Source organism: Aythya marila (assembly GCF_965140915.1).
Source record: "Aythya marila genome assembly, chromosome: 3".
NCBI lineage: Eukaryota > Metazoa > Chordata > Aves > Anseriformes > Anatidae > Aythya > Aythya marila.
In genome coordinates this window covers 119410296-119431938 of record NC_139044.1, presented here as the reverse complement: position 1 = coordinate 119431938, position 21643 = coordinate 119410296, and the positions used below count along the sequence as shown (strand labels likewise).

The following is a 21643-nucleotide window of genomic DNA, read 5'->3' as shown; positions in this document are numbered from 1 at the left end:
GACAAATGCGGATAATCCCCGGCTCTGCTATTTCGTATAAATACACAGCTAAGTGTTGGCAGCTGCTCTCATACCATGCCGTGGTTTGGAGCAGCAATTTCCTACTAAAATCTCTTTTTTTTTTTTTTTGGCTTTTCCAGGAACGTTTCCACTTTTTCTCGCATGGTGAAGGGACAAGACACCCCTTAGGGATGAGAGGAATTTATTAAATATTTGGCAGACGACAGAACATGGCTTCCAGTTTACAGGTTCCTACCAGAGACATTCCCATCACTTACAGCATCTTCTCCAACACGTGCTTGTGAAACGCTCCCGCTCCAGCCACGCACGGGGACGCGCTGGGTGCCAGGGCTGGGTCCTGGGGAATCCGCGTGCACCAGCGGCCCCGACCCCATTGGGGAGGTGGGGGACAGCGCTGGCCACGTCCCAGAACCACAGCCGTGTCCCCAAGGCAGCAAGGACTCAGCACAGCTGGAGATGCTCCGAACCCACACATGTGGAGGGGCTGCAGAAATCGCCAGCGCCAGCTTCTTCCTTCTGCAGCCCCCGACAGGACTCGTGGCACGAGGGACGTGGCACAAGGGAAGGGCTCCATGGCACAGGAACGGGGGCTGCGCTCTGCTGGCACCCCCCATCAGCACCCGAGCTCTGGCCTCTTTTGCAGACACGGAGAATGGCACCGTGCGGGTCACTTTCCCATGAGAAAACATTTGGTAATGGCTTCCTGCTTCTCTTTTTTTTTTTTTTTTTTTCCACTCAGAAAAGCTGCAAAGCTTGCTTTAAACCTGGAGCAGTGAGGATTCCCACCTGGTGGTCTCTGGGGGTTTCTCCGTCCATGTGCACGCCGCGGTGGCAGCCGGCGATGCCGGGGGGCTGCCAGCGTCCCCACGGGGGAGCCGTGCACCCTGCAGGGCAGGTGCCACCCGGTGCCACCCCCTGCACGTCCCCACGGGACACAAGTGCACCCGCCGAGCTGCCAAACCCAGCAGCTCGCAGAGCACGTGCTCGGGGTGGCCGCTCCCCCTGGACCCGGAGAAATCCCCGAGGAAAAAGAGGGCGATGTGGAGAAGGAAGTGGTTTCCAAACCACACGTTTTGTACACTGCTCGGGCGAAAAGAGGCATTGTGGGCAGCGTTAGTGAGGAAATTAAAGCACAAAAAGGGGCAGAAATCACCTGAGAGCAATCTGCAAATATCAGCACACCATCCCCAGGGTTTGGCTGCAGCAGACCCTGGCCCCCCCCCAGGGCTCCCTGGCTGCGCCGCACCCAGCCCTGGCTTCGCTCGTGACCCTCACTGCTGCATCCAGGCAAAAAAATGACGATCCAGCTGTAAAAACAACCCCCTGGTTTGAAAAGAAAGGCTCTGGGCTGGCCGTGCAGGGCCAGCACAGGACCGAAGCAGCACGTCCAGAGGCAGCAGAGCTCACCAGGTCCATCGCTGGGTGCACGGCAGCAGCTCCGCGGGGCTGATCCCAAAACACCACGTCCTGGGTACCCCACCAGGGCCACCTCAAGCGGCTCAGGAGCAAACTTTTCCTCCAGCAAGATGAAAATGTCCTCAGCAGGGGAATGGGCACGCCCTGGAGCTGTAACACCAGAGGATACAGCCTGGGGGAATACATTAAAGCCTGGCCTGAACCGTTCCTCCCGTGGGGTTTAAGGCGATTATTCCGAAGGCAAGCAATAGTTCGCACACAGTTTTCAGAGTCGACCACAAGCCAGCTAGGGTGGTTTGGTTTCCCTACACGAAGCCCCAGAATGTCACCGGGTAAGCGCCTGGCATCGGTGGAGTGCCAAACTCTCACAGGCGTCCTGCTGCCTTGCACGGGACCTCCCTCACCAGGTCGTGGTCCTGCTCACGGCCAGCAGCAGCGTGTGTCCTGGTGCCCTACGGGATCAGATGGCACTCCCCATCCCAGTGCAAGACCAGTGCCTGCTGCCAGGCTTCTCAGACAGGGTCCGAGCGGGTGACACCAGCAGTGGCCTCCTGCAGTGTCACAGTGGTGACAAGCCCCGAGCCCGCAGCACTCCTCCTCCTCAGGGTCACCGCTGGTGTTTGGCAGCACGCACCATGGGGTGGGATGCCCACGGCATCGTTTCCATCACCCGTGAGCAGGCAGCACAGCAAAGCTGTCAGCAGCAGGCTGGTGAGGGCGAGTGCAATGAAGCCTCTGTGCCGTGACGCACGCAGGCAGCGCTGCAGTCGCTCCCGACAGCCCCAGTGCCCGTTTGCTGCTGCTGGCTGTGCTGTGGCAGCGGGGTGCCTGCAGCCTGGTGGCACACGGGTCCCTTCTGCCCCGCTGGTGGCCTCCTAAAGCAGCGACATCCTCCCTGTAACAGCCCCGGTGCAGGGGCTGACAGCAACCTGCACGCCCCGGCGTTGTGATTACATCGAGCGTCTGCTAAAACGCTTTACTGGCTAAAATAAATGGCACTGCGGGTGAGGTAATGCAGGGCCGTGGCACAGGGGGTCACATTTAACACACACACACACACACAAACACACCCCCCGTGTCCTGGCTGTGCCTGCTAACACCCGCTGGAGCTGTCAGGTTTCCAAACAAAGACCAGGCACCGCGGCGCACGCAGCGCTCAGCCCACGGGCGCAAACAGCCCCATCCTCCGGTGTCCAGCCCCTCGCTCCTGCAGGACAGCACCTCGTGGGGTGCAGGTCCCGGAGGGGATCACGCTGGGGCTGGGGGAGCTGGGCTGCCTGCTGCAGCGCTGCTGGAGGAATTGTTCCTTTAGGAGGCAGCAAGCAACAAACCCAGCGTCAAGCGGCGCTGCGTGGGCAGAGCCGTGGGAGCGTCTCTCAGGAGGTTCCTTGATGCTCCACAGAGGTGGAGACCCACAGGGAGACACCGAAGCGCCTGTGCAAGTGCTGGATGTTCAAAACCCTCCTAGAAAGCCTTGGGTAGCTGGATAGGGTCTGGAGCAGACCCACAGATGCCTCCCACCCGTGTCCCCCACGCGCCTGTGACACTGTGGGTTGTGGGCAGGCCACCCATGGGTGTCGCAGCCAGCAGGGGTGGGTGCATTGGTGGCCAGCGTGTCCCAGGGGAGCCAGACCTCAGGCTCGGAGATGTGCCTCGTGCGTGGCTGTGCCCCAAAAATCAGCTCGTAGCGAGGGCAGCGTTAGGTGACATTAGGCGACAGATGCAGCAAGAGTTTGGCCTCACTTGGGGTGAATTGTGGTGACAGAAGCGAGAAGGGAAAGTCACAGGGTGAGTAATAATAGGAAAAAAAAAGCAGCAAATACGATGGTCCCCGGTGAATCTAGGTTTCACGTTTAATGTGTGGCCTTGATGGCTGCAGAAGGCGGGCGTCCATCCCTTCCTTCCAGCTCCGAGCTGCGTGCCGGGCACCCCAAAGGTCCTCCTGCCCTTCCCCTTTGGTGGCACAGGGGACAGGGCACAGGGAAGGGGTCCCATGGTGGCAGCGTGAGGAGGAGCCCGGTGCACGCAGCTGTGATGGTGACTGCTGGAGGCACCACCACACCACCGGGTCCCTGAGCATGGCCACGGGCAAAACCCTCTTACTTTGGGCACTCTGAAACGTGCATCCCCGTGAGTCTGCACAGCTGCATCCAGACGACTTGTGGCAGTAACTGCGCTCACTCAGCCGAGAGCGCACAAAGGCGACCACGAAACCTTCCAAGTCCTTCCAAGTGTACTGTGTTTGGCAGGCTGGAGCTCACACGCTGAACCAGGTTATCATCACTTTTCTTTCCTTCTTGACAGCTCGTTCACAATATTTATACTCAACTAAATCTGTGGCCACCATGTATGTTTATTTTTTCTCTCCCAAAGGGCTGTAGGTACCTAACGAGCACTTTCCGCCAAGAACCGATGCAGCGTATCGGTTCAGACAGGAAGAGAAGCTGAGGGTTGGCTTCAGGGTTTATCACTCCTTTCCATTCATCACCCTTGATAAATATTTATAGATGCATTAGGGCACTCAGCTCCTTCCACTAAAAATAACATTCCTAAGCACCAAGAAAAAAAAAAAATAAAATCACTAGTGATTGGAACTGATTACGATGTTTTCTAAGCAGCTATAAAAGAAAAGCCCAGCGAGGATCCAGACAGTGGTGAGCCTGCAGCCTCAGACTACACAACTCTGTCATTCCTCTTAATTTTAAACAAACCTGAACTCGGCTCTCCAAAATTAATGCGCAGATGCTAATGTCAACCTCGCAGTGCTCGTCCCTGAATTCCCTGCTTGTGAAGGGAAATTTTGTAACAGTCTACAGAAAAGTATGGAGCCAGGAATCCCCGCGAGGCACTCATCCAGGGTTTATGGCCCATAATTACAGTTGCTCCTCCTCTTGTTACGCATTCCTCTCCCCTTGACATGCCCTGTCATTTACTCGGAGAACGACATGCAACATCAAACACTATGGCAACCAAACAGCGATAGACGGAGTGGTATTTTTAGATGGTGGGTTTTTTTAGAGGGTCTGCACTCAGAATCCCCTTTGTGTTACACGCGAGGAGACTCAAAAGGCGCAACGCCCGTTTTTTCATGCATACCGAGGGTCAGAAGTCAAGAGGAAACAACCAGCGTGTGATGCGATTATGACACCGTTTGGTAGGAAATCCAAAAAGATCAGGACACTGAGCAGGAGCAGGGAGAATTATCTTCCCCCCCCCTTTTTTTTTTTTTTTTTTTAACCTCCCATAAATTGCTGGGTTCGATGGGGCACTGTCTGCTTATCGCTAGTAAAGACATTTAGGAAAATAGTACATGCAGTAACCTAAGAGGCAAATGCCCGCAGGGAAAGCCCTCCAGCTGGTTACGAGAAAGCTGCTGCCGTCAGCAGGTGGTTGGGATCGCTCACAGTTGCACGATGGTGGATGCATCAGCTGAAACGTGCCTCTTCCGAAGGATGTGGGGACGTCTTCCGAAGAGGAGCTCGCCGTGGTACCCTCTGTGCCTGTGCCAACAGAAACACAACGCTGGGTGAGAATCGCGGGGAGCAGAGCTTGGACTTTGCAAGCCAAGGTGAGGTTGGTGCCGGGCGCTTTTCCCCCCAAAAAAAAGAGCAGCCAAGATCTGCAGAAAGAGCCCCTGGAGGTGCTGGGCCATCCCAGGCCCCTCTGTCGCTGGAGGCTTGGGAGGACCCACCACTGAGCCCAGCACCACGAAGGAGAGGCCAAAGAACCTGGAGAAGCAGCAGGGTTTTATGGTGACTGGAGGGGGTTTTGTTCTTTTGCAGACATGTTCTTCCCTGGTTTCTTCTGGAGGATAAAGGAACCCTGAAAGAAGTTTCTTTTTTTTTTTTCATTTGCCTCCAATTCAGCTCTCATCAGCCCTTGGTGGACCTGTGAGAGCAGCGAGCTCCTCATCCCCAGGCTGGTGGCTCAGGGGTGGGCAGTGTCCAAGCCACCCCCTTCTCCAAAATGCTATTCAGCAATCAGGGTCAAAGGGACCCTAAATTTAGGAGAAAGTTACGAGAAAGCCACCCGGTACAAGCAGCTCCCCATAGCTGACTTCCTCCCTGGTGGCACAGTTTTGCTCCTTCTTGAGTTACCAGATTGTTTCCCAGCCGAGGCAGGACTTGAATTTCTAATGTAAAAAAACTATCAGAGGCACTCGGAGCCGCTTTCAGGTTATCTCTATACGTTACCAAAACAGCAGGGAGGCAGAAAGGGCAAAAGCCCCGTTTTTCTCCTTTGCAAATTACCTTCGGAGGAGCACTGTGCTGGTTTTGTCATGTAAAACCATTGCACATTGGTCACGTCTAATTCATCTGGCCCGCCACCATCATGGGCCGAATCTGAGATGGCAATTTAAAGATAAAAGTCTCTTTCTCCTGCCCAGGTTCCACAACTAACCAACCTACAGCCTTCCAGTGCAAGATGAAAAGCCCCAGACAGACGGGCTGCCTCTTCTCCCATCCCCAAGCCCCGGCTAATTACATTTGTGTCCATACCACATTATTTTGGCCACAGGGACCTCCTCCTTCCCACTGCAAACGGTGAAAGATCAGCATTGTGGTTAAGGCAAATATCATGCTAGTGTAGAAACCCAAGCCGGTGCCCTCCTACGAGCTTTTCACGGGGGCAAGATAGGGATCTTATTCAGGTACTTCAGAGGCATTGTCAGCGCAGGACTCGCTCTTTCTCCGCTGACACTGTCTCATGCTCTCCAGCACCTGTTTGTCTATCCATCTGTTGTGCCTTATTATAACGTAAAGTGCAGGCTCTTTGAGGGTAGAGATTGTATTTTTAGTACATCTGGATAGTGTCCATCACAATAGGGTCCTATTTCCTGGCCGAGGCCTCTGAGTATAGAAGTAATACCAATAAAATAAGAGGTAGTACTGGTAATTCTGCTCTCACCGAAGTTAATGATGTCCTCCCACTGTCTGCAGCAGGAGCAAAATTGGGTCATAACAAGAAAAACTCAGCATCCTTTTGAATGGTTGTGGAGCAACAGGCAGGGAACGCTCCTCGTCTTACACAGAAATAGAAAATAAAGGAAAAAATGGCAGTGGGTTACCGGGGGCTCGGTCGTGTGCTCTGCAGCAGCACGCGCAGAGACTGCTACTGGAAATGGCAAAGAAAAACGATAGCCACGCTCACCTGAATTACTGTACAGTCTGTGGTCATCCGTCTAACCTGCAACAGAGGGGAAAAGACACATTTATAAAGCAGGTAATTGTATTTCCTTTAAAATGAAAAATCTAACCTCCCCATCTCGTACTGCTCCAATGGGTGACTCTTGTCTGGGCTGCAGAGAGCTTTACGGGCATCTGGATAAATCTCCAGTCCTCTGAAGCACAAGGAAGGAAGAAAAGTGCTCCTTGTCTCAGAGAACTGCAGAAACCCAGAATTGTGGTGGGAAGGGGCTGCAGAAGGTCACCACCAGCCCCCCTGAGCCAGAGCAGGGTGCTCAGAGCCCGGTCCCACCAGGGTTTGTGCACGTCCAGGGCAGGGACCCCACGGCCACTCTGGGAACCTCTTCCAGTTTGACCAGACTCACAGCTATTATGTTTAAACAACATTTTCTGTATTTTGTTGTGTGCCCATTGCCTCTTGTCCTGTTACTGGGCACCACTGAAAAGATTGGCTCAATTTTCTTGACCTTGACCCGCAACACTTTGCCCAGTGCAGCCCAACGGAGCAGCCCCCTTCGTGGTGAGGGCCCATTGCTGGCTCCTGTTTGGCTCTGCAGGAGGCTCTTGCTGACCCGTTTCATGGTTTGGGGCACCTGCAGGCTTGCTGAAGGCACGCTCTGCCCCGACATCCAGGATCTCGTTAGAGGAGCTCTTTCTGTGCGACAGATGACTTCATGGACTCCGGTTTTGCTCAGTGTATTTTCAGTTGGATATTTTTGGCTAACAAATTTCATGAGGTTGCAAACCATGCCCTTCCTTCCAGCAGTTTGACAGAGCAGATCAGATCTCGTCAGTCCCTTTTCTAGCATTCTGAGGCTTACACAATCCAGAAGGCCAATCCATTAAGAGACCATCTCATGCAGGGTCTTATTTCAGGTGATGCTGTCATGGATTCAGCTCTTGGTCACCAATAAAAGTCTTGGAGTGAGGCGTCGGAGCCATGACAAACAGTGATTGTGGGACAGCATCACCGAGTGGGTATCCAACCTGATGAACCCTCTCTCAGGAGCAGTGTCTGGCATACATGGAAGGCACAGCACGTGTAGCACCGGGTTTCAGGAGGGGCCAACCCAAGCAGGCGGCTGTGGCTGAGCTGCATGATGATGTGATGCTAACGTGACTGGACAGATGGGGATTGCCAGCTCCAGCCGTGCTCTTCTGTGCCTGAAAATCCATGTAGACATCTCTCGAGAGGTTGCCTAATCTGTAACCATAAGCATAGAAGCAGCAGCCAACTTGGAGTCTTCTCAAATGACTTCACCCTAAGGCAGCCCAGCACCACCGCTGTACCAAGCGGGTGAACGTAAGCCTCTCCAGCAGGGAAGCGAGTTCAGGGGAAGAGCCCCTGAGGTTGACTAATTGGGACACAGAGAACTCCAAAATAACCTGGTGAAGAAACTCGTGAGGAAGCCCAAGGGCACTGCTGTCCCTAAGAAACACATCACGGCAGAGTCCCGCAAGGACTCCGCGGCTCCCTTGTTTACGCTCACGCAGAGGTTTGGAAATACACGAGCTCCGAAAAGCAATGGTATGAAACCAGGCTGGGCTGTGGTCCGAGCTGTAATGCCAGTCCCCAGCACAGCTCCAAGAAAACCCAGGCACGGAGTTCCCATCACCACGTGCACTTTGCTTTCTGGAGGTGCTCTCAGCACTTCCACAGCCCTCTCAAGAGTACACACTAGAGGAGGGCTGTAATTTATATATTGATCATTCCCTGATTTCTCTGCCAGATTTTTATCTCGCTAACTCTGTGACATTAAAAAATCACTTAATCTCTGGCAGAGATAATATTTACATTCCACACAAATGCTTTGGGCCAAGTTCTGCTTTTGGTATGTCTCCGTTCTCCTGATTCCAATGCTGCTGCAATGACTATCAGAGAGAATTTGTCTTACTACATCTCTGCTACCATACATCACATTTCAACTCTCCAAAATCCCCCTTTCCCTATTTCCCATGCAAGATACAATGCACATTTGGAAAAAAAGCAGAAGGGTCATCTGCTAAGCATCTCAAATATTTAACTTAGGAGGAATGTTCTAGGGCAAAGAGAGTCCTGTGATTTAGAGCCAACACAGTTCTGCTTTGAAAACTGTCGTTTTAGCTAAAATTAAACTTATCTTCATGCAAACTTGTAATGCCTAATACTGATGGACAAGCCACCAGGAAGCAGAGCATTCCCAAACACCTGAATGCTTCGCTCCCTGGGCAGGAAAACCCAGGAAAACAAGCTCTTTGAGAGTGAAATATGAGCCCCTTCGCTTCATCTTAGCCAGAAGGAAAATATGCACAGAACAAAAAAGGATAAAAAGTTCAAGTTTGTCTATGCTGAAATCAGGCTTGGCTCAAGTGAGACACAAATGCCTGGGCCGATGCGTCCCTGTCCAAGGCCCTTGCTCAGAGAAGCAAGTCCCAGCAACGCGTTTTGGGGTCCAGAGAGCATTTTCTCCCAGATTCTTTTGGCAGAGGCTGCTGAGGATTTTGTTCCTCCCTCTAGTTTGGGCAAGGCCTCTTCCCAAGGAGGGCTCTGCGAAGTGCTTTTGTGTTTGCTTGTGGAGTGTGACATGAGGAACAGATCTCCTCCAGACCCTTCCAACTCAAGCATACACTGCACGGTTGTTTGCAACTCGCAGGGCTGTGTTCCACGCCTGCGATGATCACTTCCAGTCCTGTGAATAACTCTGCTGGCACATGGTATGTGTTCATTCACACCAAAGAAAGCGTGGTCTGGGGAGGATTAGTTTCTAGACCTGAAATCCAGGGATAGCAGAGATGAAAGAGACCTCCTGTGAAACCCCATTTAGCCAGTTGCACTGCCTACACAGGATTATCATCAACGGAGTAATTCTGAATATTTGTCCAGCCAAGGTCACACGAGGCAGTGGTTCAGCAGATGACAGTCCCACAGCTTAGTAACTCCACTGGTAACCAGCCCACACGTTGTTTTATTTTTCCCTAATATATTCATCCGAACTGGATTTCTTCGCAGCACTCGAAGCAACTCCTCCTCCTCCTCTTACACGTTTCAAATATCTGTGCATGACCTTTGCTAAAGAAAAACATTCTCTGGAGCTGAATACACACTGCAGAGACGCTGGCAGTGACGTCACCTCGAGCCATGGCAGATGTGGAGGGAGCAATGGTGCAGAACGGCGGGGACGGCGCAGGAAGGCAAACCTGCTGCGTGTCTGCAGGTGGCGTAACAGCAGCGGCAGCAGCGCGGCGGCGTCTGCACCCAAAATCCTCTCCTGGGACCCTACGTGGAGGCAGCAAACTGGTCTCCTAGAGGTGAAGAAATCAGAAAGAGCAGTACAGCTTGGAACCCGTAATCCATCCTCTTACCTCGATCCTTTCCGTTCTGCATTTTTTCCATTTCTTCTTCATCTTCTTCCTCTGCTTCAAAAAGAATAAAAAGGCACATGTGAGACAAGCAGGTGAGACAACAGACACTCGGGGAACTCCTCCATGGCAAGGAGGATCTGGCCTTTTCGGCAGCTGATACTGGTGGGGATGGAGGATGGGGTCTGGGCTCCCCAAAAGGACCTGGAGGGAAGCAGCAGCATCCTTTCTGCAGCACTCCTGGTGGCCAGCCAGGCCCCACTTAGCCTGATCTGACAACCAGAGGTTGTAGGGTGCTGGCTGGAGGCAGCGCCTGCATTTCCCAGGCACTACAGGACCGAAGTCCCTTGAGCACTCTTATTTTAGCACTGCAAGAAACAAAGGGCTGCACCATATGGACAGAGGGAAGGAAGTCACATTTTATAGGCTAAAGTCAAATCTAAAGAAAAAAGGAAGTTCTGTGGTGATCGGAGGTGAAAACCCTGGAGGTTTCCCCCTTGGAATCACAGAGTTTGCCCACGCAAGGTGCTCAGTGAGCCCCTGGGGCAAAGCCTCACAGGCTGTGCCCCGAGAGATGGGCTTTTATTTCATGCCTGGGAGCTGGCGGTTCGTTATATCGAATTCCAGTTAACTTGAAGAGAATTTATGGCGAGGCTCATATTTATATAGCAGAGTGCGGGAGCAGAAGGTCACATTCTTCTGTAGATGGTGGCTCATATCTCCATGTGCAACATTTCAGTGAGACCTGGGTAAACAGGTAACCGTTGTTATGAGCGGTGCTATCGCTTCTGCCTACTTCACATGCTGCTGAGAGCAAAGAAAAGGGAGAAAACCCTGCAATAAAAGGCGCAATTTGAAAACATGAAGTATTCTGAATTGCTCTGATCAAAGTGGATCTTGACGAGGGAGGCATACAAACATTTGCTCTCTTTGCTGCTTTGATAACAGGACCAGTGATCCCCGTGGAGTCACACCACCTCTGCCTACCCGGGGACGGCTGCCGATGAGTCCTCACTGCGAGCGCGGGAGAGAGCACTGACAAAACCAAGCTCATTTTTCATAAGGAGACGTGACCTAGAGGAGCTGAGCAATCGCTTCGGTTCGGGTCCTGAACTTGCCTCCTGCTCGGCAGCTCTGCAGGGCAGGGGCTGAGCCTCCTCCAGAAGCATTACGCTCAGCCTCGGGGGATCAGAGGCGTGTGTTTTTGAGCTCACTCTGAGTAAAAATGGCATCATTGTTTCCTAGTCAGCACCTAGTCAGCAGCGGCAGTACCGGGACTATCAGCACAGGAGAGAAAGGCTGGGGATGATCAAAGCACCTCTGAAGCCCACACAGAAATGCACACCCCGAAGCAGTGTTCCCTTTCCGAAGCACTGGTTTTGGGGTTCATACGGAGCTATGGGGAGGCAAACAGAGGTGTGGGCAGTGCCGGCACCAGCGTCTCACAAACTGTTCGTGCACAATGCCTGCGAGCCCCGGGCTGGAGGAGGTGTCTCTGCTCACAGCTTCGCTCCTGGACAATATGTGTTAAATCCCACTGACTCTCATCAGCTGAGGATAACTCATGCTTTTCCTAATTTACACAAACGAAGTGATTCCAGCTACTTTCAAGGGAGCCTTCCTTATTATCTGCCTATCAGCAAGAAAGAGGCTGTAATTAATTTTATTTTCACTCCCTTGTGACCCGTAACTGCATCGCACGACACCTGACGAGACCAAAACAGTTTCTGATAGCGTAAAGCCGCTCTGCTGGCATTTGCCCAGCTCTCGTGGATTTCAGAGGAGGGCAGGAAGGTCTAGCTGACGTTCCACCTCCACCACAAGCACCACGGACCAGACACTGATCTCAGCCATACCCCTGTAAATGTGCGCTTCTATTAAAAGCAAAAAATAAATTACTGCAGACATCTGTTTTGGGCAGCGAGTTTGTTCACCGCATTTCAGCCTGGAGGGAACAGAGCTGTGCGTCTCGGAGCATGGTGATTTATTGAAGAAACACAAGGCCCTTTCACTGCAGTGGCACTGGTGATTCCTGCTGTAATACATGAAAGACTTTATTAACTCGCAGCTGCCTTTGCAGCCAAGACACAGGATTTAGGCTGGGTGAATTTACTGCTCAGCAGTAAAATATCAACCCGGTTTATAACTATGACTTCTCCATTAAGTGTAGTGGGAACAAAAGCTCTAACTAGCTTTAATATGGAGCTTGATAAGTTTATGGAGGGGATTATGTGATGCAACTACCGGATACAGAAAGGGGCTGGGGAGGCACCTTCCAGGTGTGTGTGGAACAGAAACCCCGATTTCGGTCTGAATGCAGATGCTTTCTGTCTTTCTCACAGCACGTGAACAGGCTGCTGGAATACCAAATAATCTCATACTCCATCACTGACAAAGCTCAAGAGTCACGGGATGTGCTCTTGGACAACAGCAAAAGCTCCTATAGTCCAATCAGCATGTTTACTTGCACTGAAAAGGCACGAAGGGAATAATTATCTTTTTTTTCCACAGTGCCATTTAATCCTTTGTTGAAATTGGACTCACATACACTTACTATATGTTTGTGATTAGAGCGTCTAGTGGGGATTCATTTGAGAGCAGTCTCACCTGCTGGTAGAGTAGCACAGCCACCAAGCAACAGTTTGTGTAGACTCACGCAAATATCAGCCCTGACTGCTAACTTGTGAGCTTCTGCTGTTAAGGAGCTCTGACTTTCAGAAGTATGACTGCAGAAGTGACACTTCTGACCAGTGAGCGGTCCCAGACATGCCTGCACGGCACTGCAGAAAGCTCCCACTATTATACATGCACAGATCGATACGAGCAGGAGTGCATGAGCTAAATTTTACTCTGCTTCATGAATCATCAACGCTGCTATCAGCCAGGCTTCTATGTGCAGAATATTGCCTTAACTATCAGCGATAAAATCAATGGAAATCCTATTCAGATGGTATTTGGAGCTCTCGGTAATGTTAGCTATAAAAATGATTTTTCATTTTTATCATTGAAAAAATGAACACATAATCTTGCATTATGCCTTAAATAGAGTTTTTATAAAAAATAAATCTGAGGACAAATCTGCAGCTCGTGGCGCCAAGCTCTCCCTTCCCTGCTGCAGCTACGCGTCGTGAGGGTGGCGCTTACCCGAGTGCAGCTCCTTCACCAGCGATGACATTGTGTTCGTGATGGAGTCGGCGGCCACCAGCAGGTCGTTGCGGAGGTTCCTCCTCGTACCTGGGAGCAGAGCAGACACAAACAGCAGGTACAGCAGCCGCCAACCCACCCGCACCGCGGTGCCACCCTGCCCAGCCCCACCAGCGACCGCCTGCAGCAGAGCCCAGCTCCAGCACCCAGCTCTGCTGCTCTGGAATGATCCCGTTCTGCTCGGCTGCCTGATTGCCTGTTTGTTTGGCTAATTAGTGCTGCTCTTCTCCTCGCTCAAGGACAGATATTCCTCTTTTCAAGCTGGGAGTTGCTGGGCTGGTTGCAGCTGATCCACGCTCGTCCGTTCGTTCATCATCATTACCACTGCTGGCTTCTCTGCTGCAGCGACGTCGCGTTGCTGAGGTTTGAGAGGAGCAGCGAGTAACAGGAGCCTCCTGTGCAGAGCTCTCCTCTTGCACTGCTGGAGGAAGTACTCCTCTTCCTCCACGTGCCACGAGCCCAGCTCCAGCAGCGCTGTCCAGGCACTTGTGCTGCTGGAGGGACCCGCTCACGTATCAGCAACCTGAACATCTGGGCAAGCACGACTGGGAACTGTGAGTGGCCCAAATCTGCAAAGGAAATGTGAAACCGCCCAAAAAACCTATAAGCAAGAGCAGCAGGCACGGCCACACGTTGGGGCCTTCTTGCCTCTTGCCAAGAAGATCTTTCACTCGCCACTTGCTCCTGGCAGACCACTGCTGTGCTGGTCTCCCTGTTCCAGAGGTGCTTTCTCCACTGACTGCCGCCCAGTTTCACCGCACCCAGAGGCTGCAGCCACTGACTGCCCATCCTGGCTGAGCCCTCCGGCACCTTTTCACACTGTTAAGATTTTATTTGCAGGCTTTGATGGCACGGGTTCCTATTTTCTGCCCTGGCAGGTGGTCTTTAGCATCCGTTTCTCAGGCCAAGGCGCTGGTGGCCCCGTGCTGGAGCTTTGCCACGAGCACATCCGTGCGCTGTTTCGTTGGGTTACCTCTCAGCCATTCCCATACTTCAAGTCCTTGTAGAAAATGGCTCTAGGCAGTCTGTTACCCAGCACACGCACCAGATGTCCCAGTCGGCGTAGCCTCCAGGAGGACGGCTTTGATGCTGATATCTGACAGTGCTCTAAGATCTCAGTGGCCGGTATCCTGTCCTGTCATTTGCTCCGGCGAGGGCATGGAGACAACACATGTGGAATCAGCGGAGCCATTTGATGTGACATTCTGCAGCTGTACTCAACTGCAGTAACGACAACTGTACATTACACGTTTGCTTTTGTTTGAAGTTCGGTGCCTCTCTCATTCCAGACATGCTGCTTTCATCTCCCAAATGCTGCGCTGGCTTTGCCTCTCCTCTGCACAGTTTTGTTGTTAGCTGCGGTGCTCTGAGGCCTCCGGCTGCTGCGGATTTTAGCACTGCCAGCGCATGCTCCAGAGCAGATGTGCTTTCCACAGGGACATCCCTCCCCTTCAGGTTGGGGTGCCAAGGGGACAGCATCATGCCCGAGGCAGCGAGGCACTGTGCGTGCTTGTACGTGCACAAACAGCACTTTTTTTCCTGGGAAAAAGTGCAGATTTTGGGCCAGCAGGCTGGGAGCTTTGGCTTAGAGGACCAAGTTGTTACCTGCCCAAAAGAAGGCTCCTTCATCCCAGCCTCCAGCTGTCCCAAGGACTGTCACTGCATGCTCAGGTGAGGCACGGCCACCTCCCTGCTTGGTGTTACTCTCGGAGGGAAAGGTTGTAAAACTCCAGCAAGTGCCTCCCGTGAAACAAATGAATAAAGTTAACGAGCTTGTCTGGACATCTACGTGCAGAAGCCACTGGAAGCCCTCCTGGCTTGTGGCATTAAATTATTTTATTATGTGAAAATATAGAAATTTTATCCTGTTTCCTGTGTTCTCTACTTGCCTTGAATTTGCCTGATTTTTCATGATTAATATGAAATAGCACTAATTGTGCAGATTGCCTTTCCGGAAGGATCATTCCTGGAAACTTATTACAAAGTCTGTTGACCATTTTTTCTTGAAAGTTTTTTCTAGTTGTTGAGAGGAATAAGTCATCACCGTGGTTATCACAAGAGGAATTTTCACCTCTCTGTTTGCAGGGGTGGACTGTATTTGCATCTGGGCACTTTGGAGGGACTGTTTTCTTTTCTTTCAGGATGATAAACAGCAGCATTAGTTCCCTAATTAGATGGTGGCTTCTACTTCAAGATTTCAATGGAAATACCACCAGGGCATTTGAACGTAACACTGCATTACTGTGTTTTCCCTGTGGCCAAGGGGAAGATCAAGCGATCACCTATGGAAGAAACATGTCTCATCTTAACACCATACAATCAGGATCACTAAGAATCAATTCTGTAAAGATTTCCTTCTCTAGACCTGCTGATTTCCCCTCCAGCACTGACAGGGAGGCTCACAGAAGACTCATGGTCTGGAGTGAAGACAAGATGTAGTCTTGCAAAAGCATCTGGCAGTCCAGGCCATTTGTAGGTCACAGCCACGAGAAGTGAATAGAACTGAGATCTTCACTCCCTTTTCCTCTTCTCTCCCATTTGATAAGAATATGATAGATTGGCAAGAGTTATCAAAGGTAATTTAAACGTTTTTGTTAGAAAACATAAAAAAAATGTCACTCTTAAGCAAGAATTTTGAATTGCAGGCATTGCCTATGTGTTTTTGCTCCTGGGGAGCCATCACCACTGCTGACACCAAGCTGCTGAGTCCTTAGCCCTGCCGTAAACTGTTCTATACACTACCTGTAATACACTGCTACATATATTTGAGATTCTGTCAGGTGTTAGAAACCTAGAAAAAACAAGTTTTCACTTCGGGCAACATCAACAGGTCCTGACGAAGATTATTCCCCTATGAACCAGTCACTCAGGTAAAAGGCATGAATGATCCCTTGATTCATTACGTGAGCTTGTAGCGGAGCCAGGAGTTTGAGGAAGACAGCTCTGACTGCAAACCATGCAGAGGGAAGTTTGCTTTGTCATGGCTTTTGCCTGTATCTCCAAAGAAAAAAGCAGATGGATAGAAAGCACATTTTGATGCCAAAGCAATACTGTAAAATAAAAAGAATCAAGTAGGGCAGTTAGTCTACTACTATAATCATGTGTTCATTACTCCTAGCTGCAGAAAGGAGATCATTTCATCTCTTTGTGCTTTCCTCATTAAAAAACCAAAGGGGAAAATGATGAACCAGATAGAGCAGATTTTCCCAGTGACTGGTAGGACTCATTGCACTGCTGTTCCACTTCACGCAGCCTGGAAAAAGAAAGCCAATCTGCAAAGGGGGAAGGAAAGGCAGCTGCCAAAGAAATCAGTTGAGAGCTCTCGGCTGTACCATCAAACTTGTTGTAGAGATGAAGAGGAGGCGACTGGACCACCCACAGCAACAGATGGAGTGTTGTGCCTCTGGTATTTGGCATCATGCCTCCCTGGAAATGCCTGCTTCTGCTGTCGTTTCTGGAAGTGTTTAGAGAGATGAGGAGCTTGTTCCTACTGATGGGATCGGAAAAAGGCACATCCTTCTCATAGATGAGTTGTAGATAGTCAGGGCTTTCATACTGGACTTCCTCCGCCATCTGACCTGCTCACTGGCTGAAATTTTGGAGAACAATTAACAGAGGCTTTCATTTTACCAAGTACGCTGGGGCTGAAGGCTTGCAGTCCTTGCTGTAGCACTCCGGGGATTAAACACCAATTAAAAGGATTTGCTGCTACTTCCTGCTCCTCCTTGCCTTCTTCCGGCAGCAGCTCATTTAGGCAAGGAAGAAGACTGTTACAGAAGGTTATTTCCAATCAGCAACCATAAATGCAAATTGTTCTTTACAATCTGTTTGGTTCTGAGGTATACCATCAGTTCTGGGAAGTTTATTTAAACGGGTTCTTTATTTCAAAAAGGAGAACATCCGACAAAAGTATTTGACATTAATATTCACCACCTTCCCTATCCAGCAAGAAATATTCTCATGAATGAGAAAACACCACCTCCAGTTTGTGATAGCATGTGATCCACGTTGTCATCTTTTATGGAAATAAGCAGCTCGGCCTCTGGAAGATGTAGAGCACTCTTGCTTAATGCAGAGAACCAAGATGTTAGAAAGTCTACTGCACCCTGGCACTATTGGCTCTAAGATGTCAAATATCTCATGGGGTTTCTCATGGAGTACCAAGAGGTCCATGGGAAGAGTTGCTGCCCTCTGGGCGTCTTTGCCCACAAACTTCTGAAGTCCTTGCCAGCACATTAGAGAGATGTGGATTTTCTGTCCTTTGATAGTCAACAAGTGAATTATAAAATAGATATGGGGGTGTCAGTCTCCAGGAACGTGGTTGGGGCAGGTCTACTTCAAAATAACTCTTCTTAGGACTTAGGTGTTCAATCAATAGAGAGGCCAGGCTACAGCATGAGAAGTCCGTAGAGTTAAGTGCAGAACTTGCTACTCATAAAGGTAAAATAAAACATATCTTCTGCATGCATCCAGATGAATATTCTTTCCCATGACAAAACGCTACCAGAGTTTCTCAGGGCCCAGTGATTCAGAAGCAAACCCTGTGTCTGTCAAAGGTACCCGGGGAGATCAGGTCCTGGACCTCCTTCTCAGAGCTCTACATTCCAGGCTGCTTCTGGATTGTTACAGGTAAAGAGTCCTGGACCAAAATGGGCAAAAGAAAGGAAGAGAGCACACGAAACCTAAGTGACTCCACTCCCGAGAAATACAAAATACGGGCACCCATTCCTACTGGGAATGATTTCTTTTGCTACGAGCAGAGTTGAAGAAGGTAGGACTGAAAAACAACTAATTTACTCCTTTGCAGAGATGGCTCCCTGAAGGTAAAAATCTCTTATTTGCCAAATTTCTTGACATCAGACTGACAGTCATGTCTTTGCTTGCCTTCTTCCAACATTCCCCGAGGATGGAGCTTCCGTTCTTCCTCCTCTCCAGTAGGTGAGGAAGAGGCAGAGATCTGGATTGAGTGGAACGTTTCTTTTTTCATCTAGTTGTCTTCAAATTCCAAAGCACTTCTTGAGCCGACAATGGCTTTGACATGTAAAAGTTTAACTTTTGAAATGCGTGACTGCAGAATGTTTTTTTAATTTTTTTATTTTTTGTAAAAAGCAACAGCAGCTAAGTATAAACTCACACTACCTACAGAAGTTGGGGAATAAAAATATGTATGTTAACTGCTGCCCTGGTTTTCTTCAAAGCACTATAAACTGTATTATTTGCAAATGGACATTTGATCCAACCACATTGATTTTACCACAGAAATGGAAGAGACCTTACAAGGAGGGGGATAGAGCTGAAACAGCCTGATAATCCAGCATTTCTTATATGTATGTACAGAGCAGTTGGCAACAATGAGTTTAGGCCTAATAGTGGCATTTTTTTTCAAATGCATGGGGCATAACATCTAGAGAAGGTGCAAAGGAACAAGGAACTCTGATCCTTGGCAAGAACTGGGGAACGGGAGCAAGAGAAAGCACAGTCGCAGAAATATAGAACCTACTAGGTTGGAAAAGACCTTCAGGATCATCAAGTCCAACCATTATTTTTGCAAGGCATCTGTGTCCTTCTGCTTCTTCATTATGCCTCCCCCCACACTTCCCTTCTCTGTTCTGTTTCCCCATACTCAGCAGTTTTTCCCTTTTCCCCCCAGGGCTGCTGCACTCCTGTGCCCGTGGCAGGCAGCGTGCCGGATGGCAGATGTGCACAGCAGCCGACTGCTCTGCCAGGAACAGTCCTCACCCAACGCTGCTGCAGAACGGCAGCCTCCTTTGTGCTTCATAACGAGCAGCCAGGTGAGAAACTCTGAGCTGAACCCTCTGGGAAGGAGGGCTGCTTGTTTTCTCTGCTTTTAGTCATTTAACTGCCTTTTCCCTCCAACTTTTCTCACAAATCCTAGAGCAGTTCAACCAGCGGATGTGCAAATCTGATCAGTTTTTGATGTCTACCCATTAAATTACTTGTGGGCATAACTTTCTGGGATGGAAGAGCCCTTCCCTGGAGGGCAGATCACGCTCACAGAAATAACTTCATTAAGTTGTAAAGATTAGAAACTTGCCCCCAGTATATTTGGCCTAAAGCAGAGGAAAGGGACCCGTGACTACTATCTCAGGACCGGCAAGTTAGGTTTGCATCATGTGTGGTGACAACAGGACTGCCCCCCGGTGTGGCTGTGCTCTGAGTGATGCTCACCTTGCGTGAAAGCTTCCTGCACGTCCCCTCCGACACCTGCCAGCGAGTCCTGGGGGACGTGCGTTGGGGTAGAGCCGGCGGAGGTGGATCTGACGGGCATGGGCATGGGGCGGCTGGCTCCGTGGGTGGGTGACGAGTGTGCCGAGCCTGCTGCTTGTGCCTGCATGGGAAACACCAGACACAGTTTCCAAATTTTAAACTTTTTTTTCGGTCAATGTCTAAAAATAACCCTGTAAAAATACAAGAAAAAGCATGCATCAGGGAAGACGCTTCAGCAAAACACCTTCGGGTTGAGTGATGTGAGGCATGACTGTCAGGTGCTGGATCTCTCCCCATGCAGCTGGGGGACCCAAGGCGGTGGCACGATGCGCCAGGCTGCCTACCCTGGGTTGTTCTGCACCTGCTCTCCTGCAGGCAGCAGTGAGAACTCTCTGTGGTGGCAGCGAGGTGCTGCTGAAGGACCATCCCTGTCCTGCTGCAGGGTCAGGAACCAACATTTGCTATGGACAAGCCCCCAGATGTCCACTGTTAGACGAAACAAAGACAAGAAGTTGGGCAACCTATTGAAAGAACGGTGAGAGCACGGCTTTGCAAGGTGCAGATAACGTTCAGAAAGCAAACAGCAAATGCGTGACGAGTGGCTGACCAAACCCACAAGTGCCATGCAAGTGATTTATTAATATTTGCACAGGAAGTTCACCTATGTGCCTAAAGTCATTAAAAAAAAATCAAAAATTACATCTTTCTCTGGTCAGACTTTAACAGCCAGACTGGCCAAAGCTACCTCGGGCTCTGCAGTGCTGCTGGGAGCCTCGTGAGTGGCTCTGCAACACAGATGGCAGTGATGGTCCCAAGGGGCTTTCCCAGCCCCATGGGATGACTGGGGCTGGGAAAGCCCCTGGGTTCCCTGTCCCCCCCTGCCCCAGCAGGGTGCCCAGCCCCTTGTCCTGGGCTCGGGGAGCTCTCCCAGGAGCAGCCCCCGGCCCCTCTCGGGGCACCCCTGGGCCCAGCAGTGCTGCCTGAGGGGCAGGGGGAGCCTCTGGGCCTGGCCCTGGGCAGCGCTGAGCAGAGCCCGGCTCCGGCCTCTCCGCACCTCCCTGCGGGTACTGACGGCCATGGGGGAGCTCCCCCGGAGCCTCCTCTGCTCCAGGCCCAGCAGCCCCAGCTCTCGCAGCCTCTCCTCACAGCACGGGGGCTCTGGGCCTGGCAGCACCCCGGGGGCACGGCCTGGGCTCTCCCTGCTGGGCCCAGCTCTCTCTGTGCTGAGGGGGGCCCAGAACTTAGTGTGCATTCACAGAATGTACAATTTCATAGCAAATATCAAACAAATATAGTTTTTTTTTCCCCATGAAAAAGGTTTGAAGGCTCATAGAAAGTTGCTATAATGTTCACTTGGGCAAAAGTCCCTGGTTTTGGGAATATTGCTGCCCCAGCAAAGCCTCCAGAGCAGAGCCTGGAGTCAGCCACTGTGGTGATGAGCAAGGAGGGGCTGAAGGACTCGTGAGGAGAAGGTAAATACAAAGGGCACACACTTGTTGGCTCTGTGCTTATAAAACAGTAACCTCCCTGATGCACTTGTGTCATGCCAGCGCCCCAGAGACATTTGTCAAGCAGAGCAGCAACTTGGGTGCTCCATGGCACCTCCAGGGAGCTCCTCAGTGCCACCCCCACCGCCTGGCAGAGCAGGACATCGCCCTTCCACAAAGCATGTACCAGTTAATAACCTGTTATATGCTGTACGTGACCTGTTACATGTTGTTAATGGCTGAAAGAGGGCAGGTTTAGGTTAAACGTTAGGAAATCCTTCCCTCTGAGGGCAGTGAGGCCCTGGTGCAGGCTGCCCCAGGAGCTGGGGGTGCCCCATCCCTGGCAGTGCCCAAGGCCAGGCTGGATGGGGCTGGGGGCAGCCTGGGCTGGGGGCAGGGGTCGTGCCCATGACAGGGGTGGCATCGGGGGGCTCTGAGGGCCCTGCCAGCCCAAACCATTCCATGGTTCTATAACCTGGTCATTCTCTGCAGCGATTTCTGTCTTTCAGCAGTCTCTACTCCCTCCTGCTCTATTGCGACACTATTAGCGATCAGGTCTGCCATGCTTTGCTAGCCATGATTTACAACCTGTGACTGCATTTATATGAAAGCCGTGCTGCCTTTGATTAGGGGAAAGCTGCCCATAAAAAAAAATCACATGTTAAGGACACTAAAACCGTACAGCCCCTGATTAAATCCCTGTTTGGCTTGTGCCGTTCTGTTTGTCTCCTATTCTCTGTCCCGTGCATCGTTTGCTCCCGT

The 21643-nt window shown here is 51.0% G+C and overlaps 1 protein-coding gene across 7 annotated transcripts in view; it reads right to left on the bottom strand.

Annotated features, from left to right (window-relative positions):
• Positions 1-231: 231 nt before the first annotated feature.
• DTNB (dystrobrevin beta) overlaps positions 232-21643 on the bottom strand; it is a 197681-nt gene continuing 176269 nt past the window's right edge. For 6 of the 7 annotated variants that reach the window (XM_082757277.1, XM_082757280.1, XM_082757281.1 and 3 more), the window contains 5 exons: positions 19356-19515; positions 13107-13196; positions 9966-10019; positions 6589-6624; positions 232-4937 (listed from right to left, as the gene is read on the bottom strand). In XM_082757277.1, coding sequence (XP_082613403.1) covers positions 6620-6624; positions 9966-10019; positions 13107-13196; positions 19356-19515 — 309 coding nt within the window. In that variant the 3' untranslated portion in view covers positions 232-4937; positions 6589-6619. The remainder of the gene's footprint in view (positions 4938-6588; positions 6625-9965; positions 10020-13106; positions 13197-19355; positions 19516-21643) is intronic. The other variant, XM_082757279.1, reaches the window with a different exon arrangement.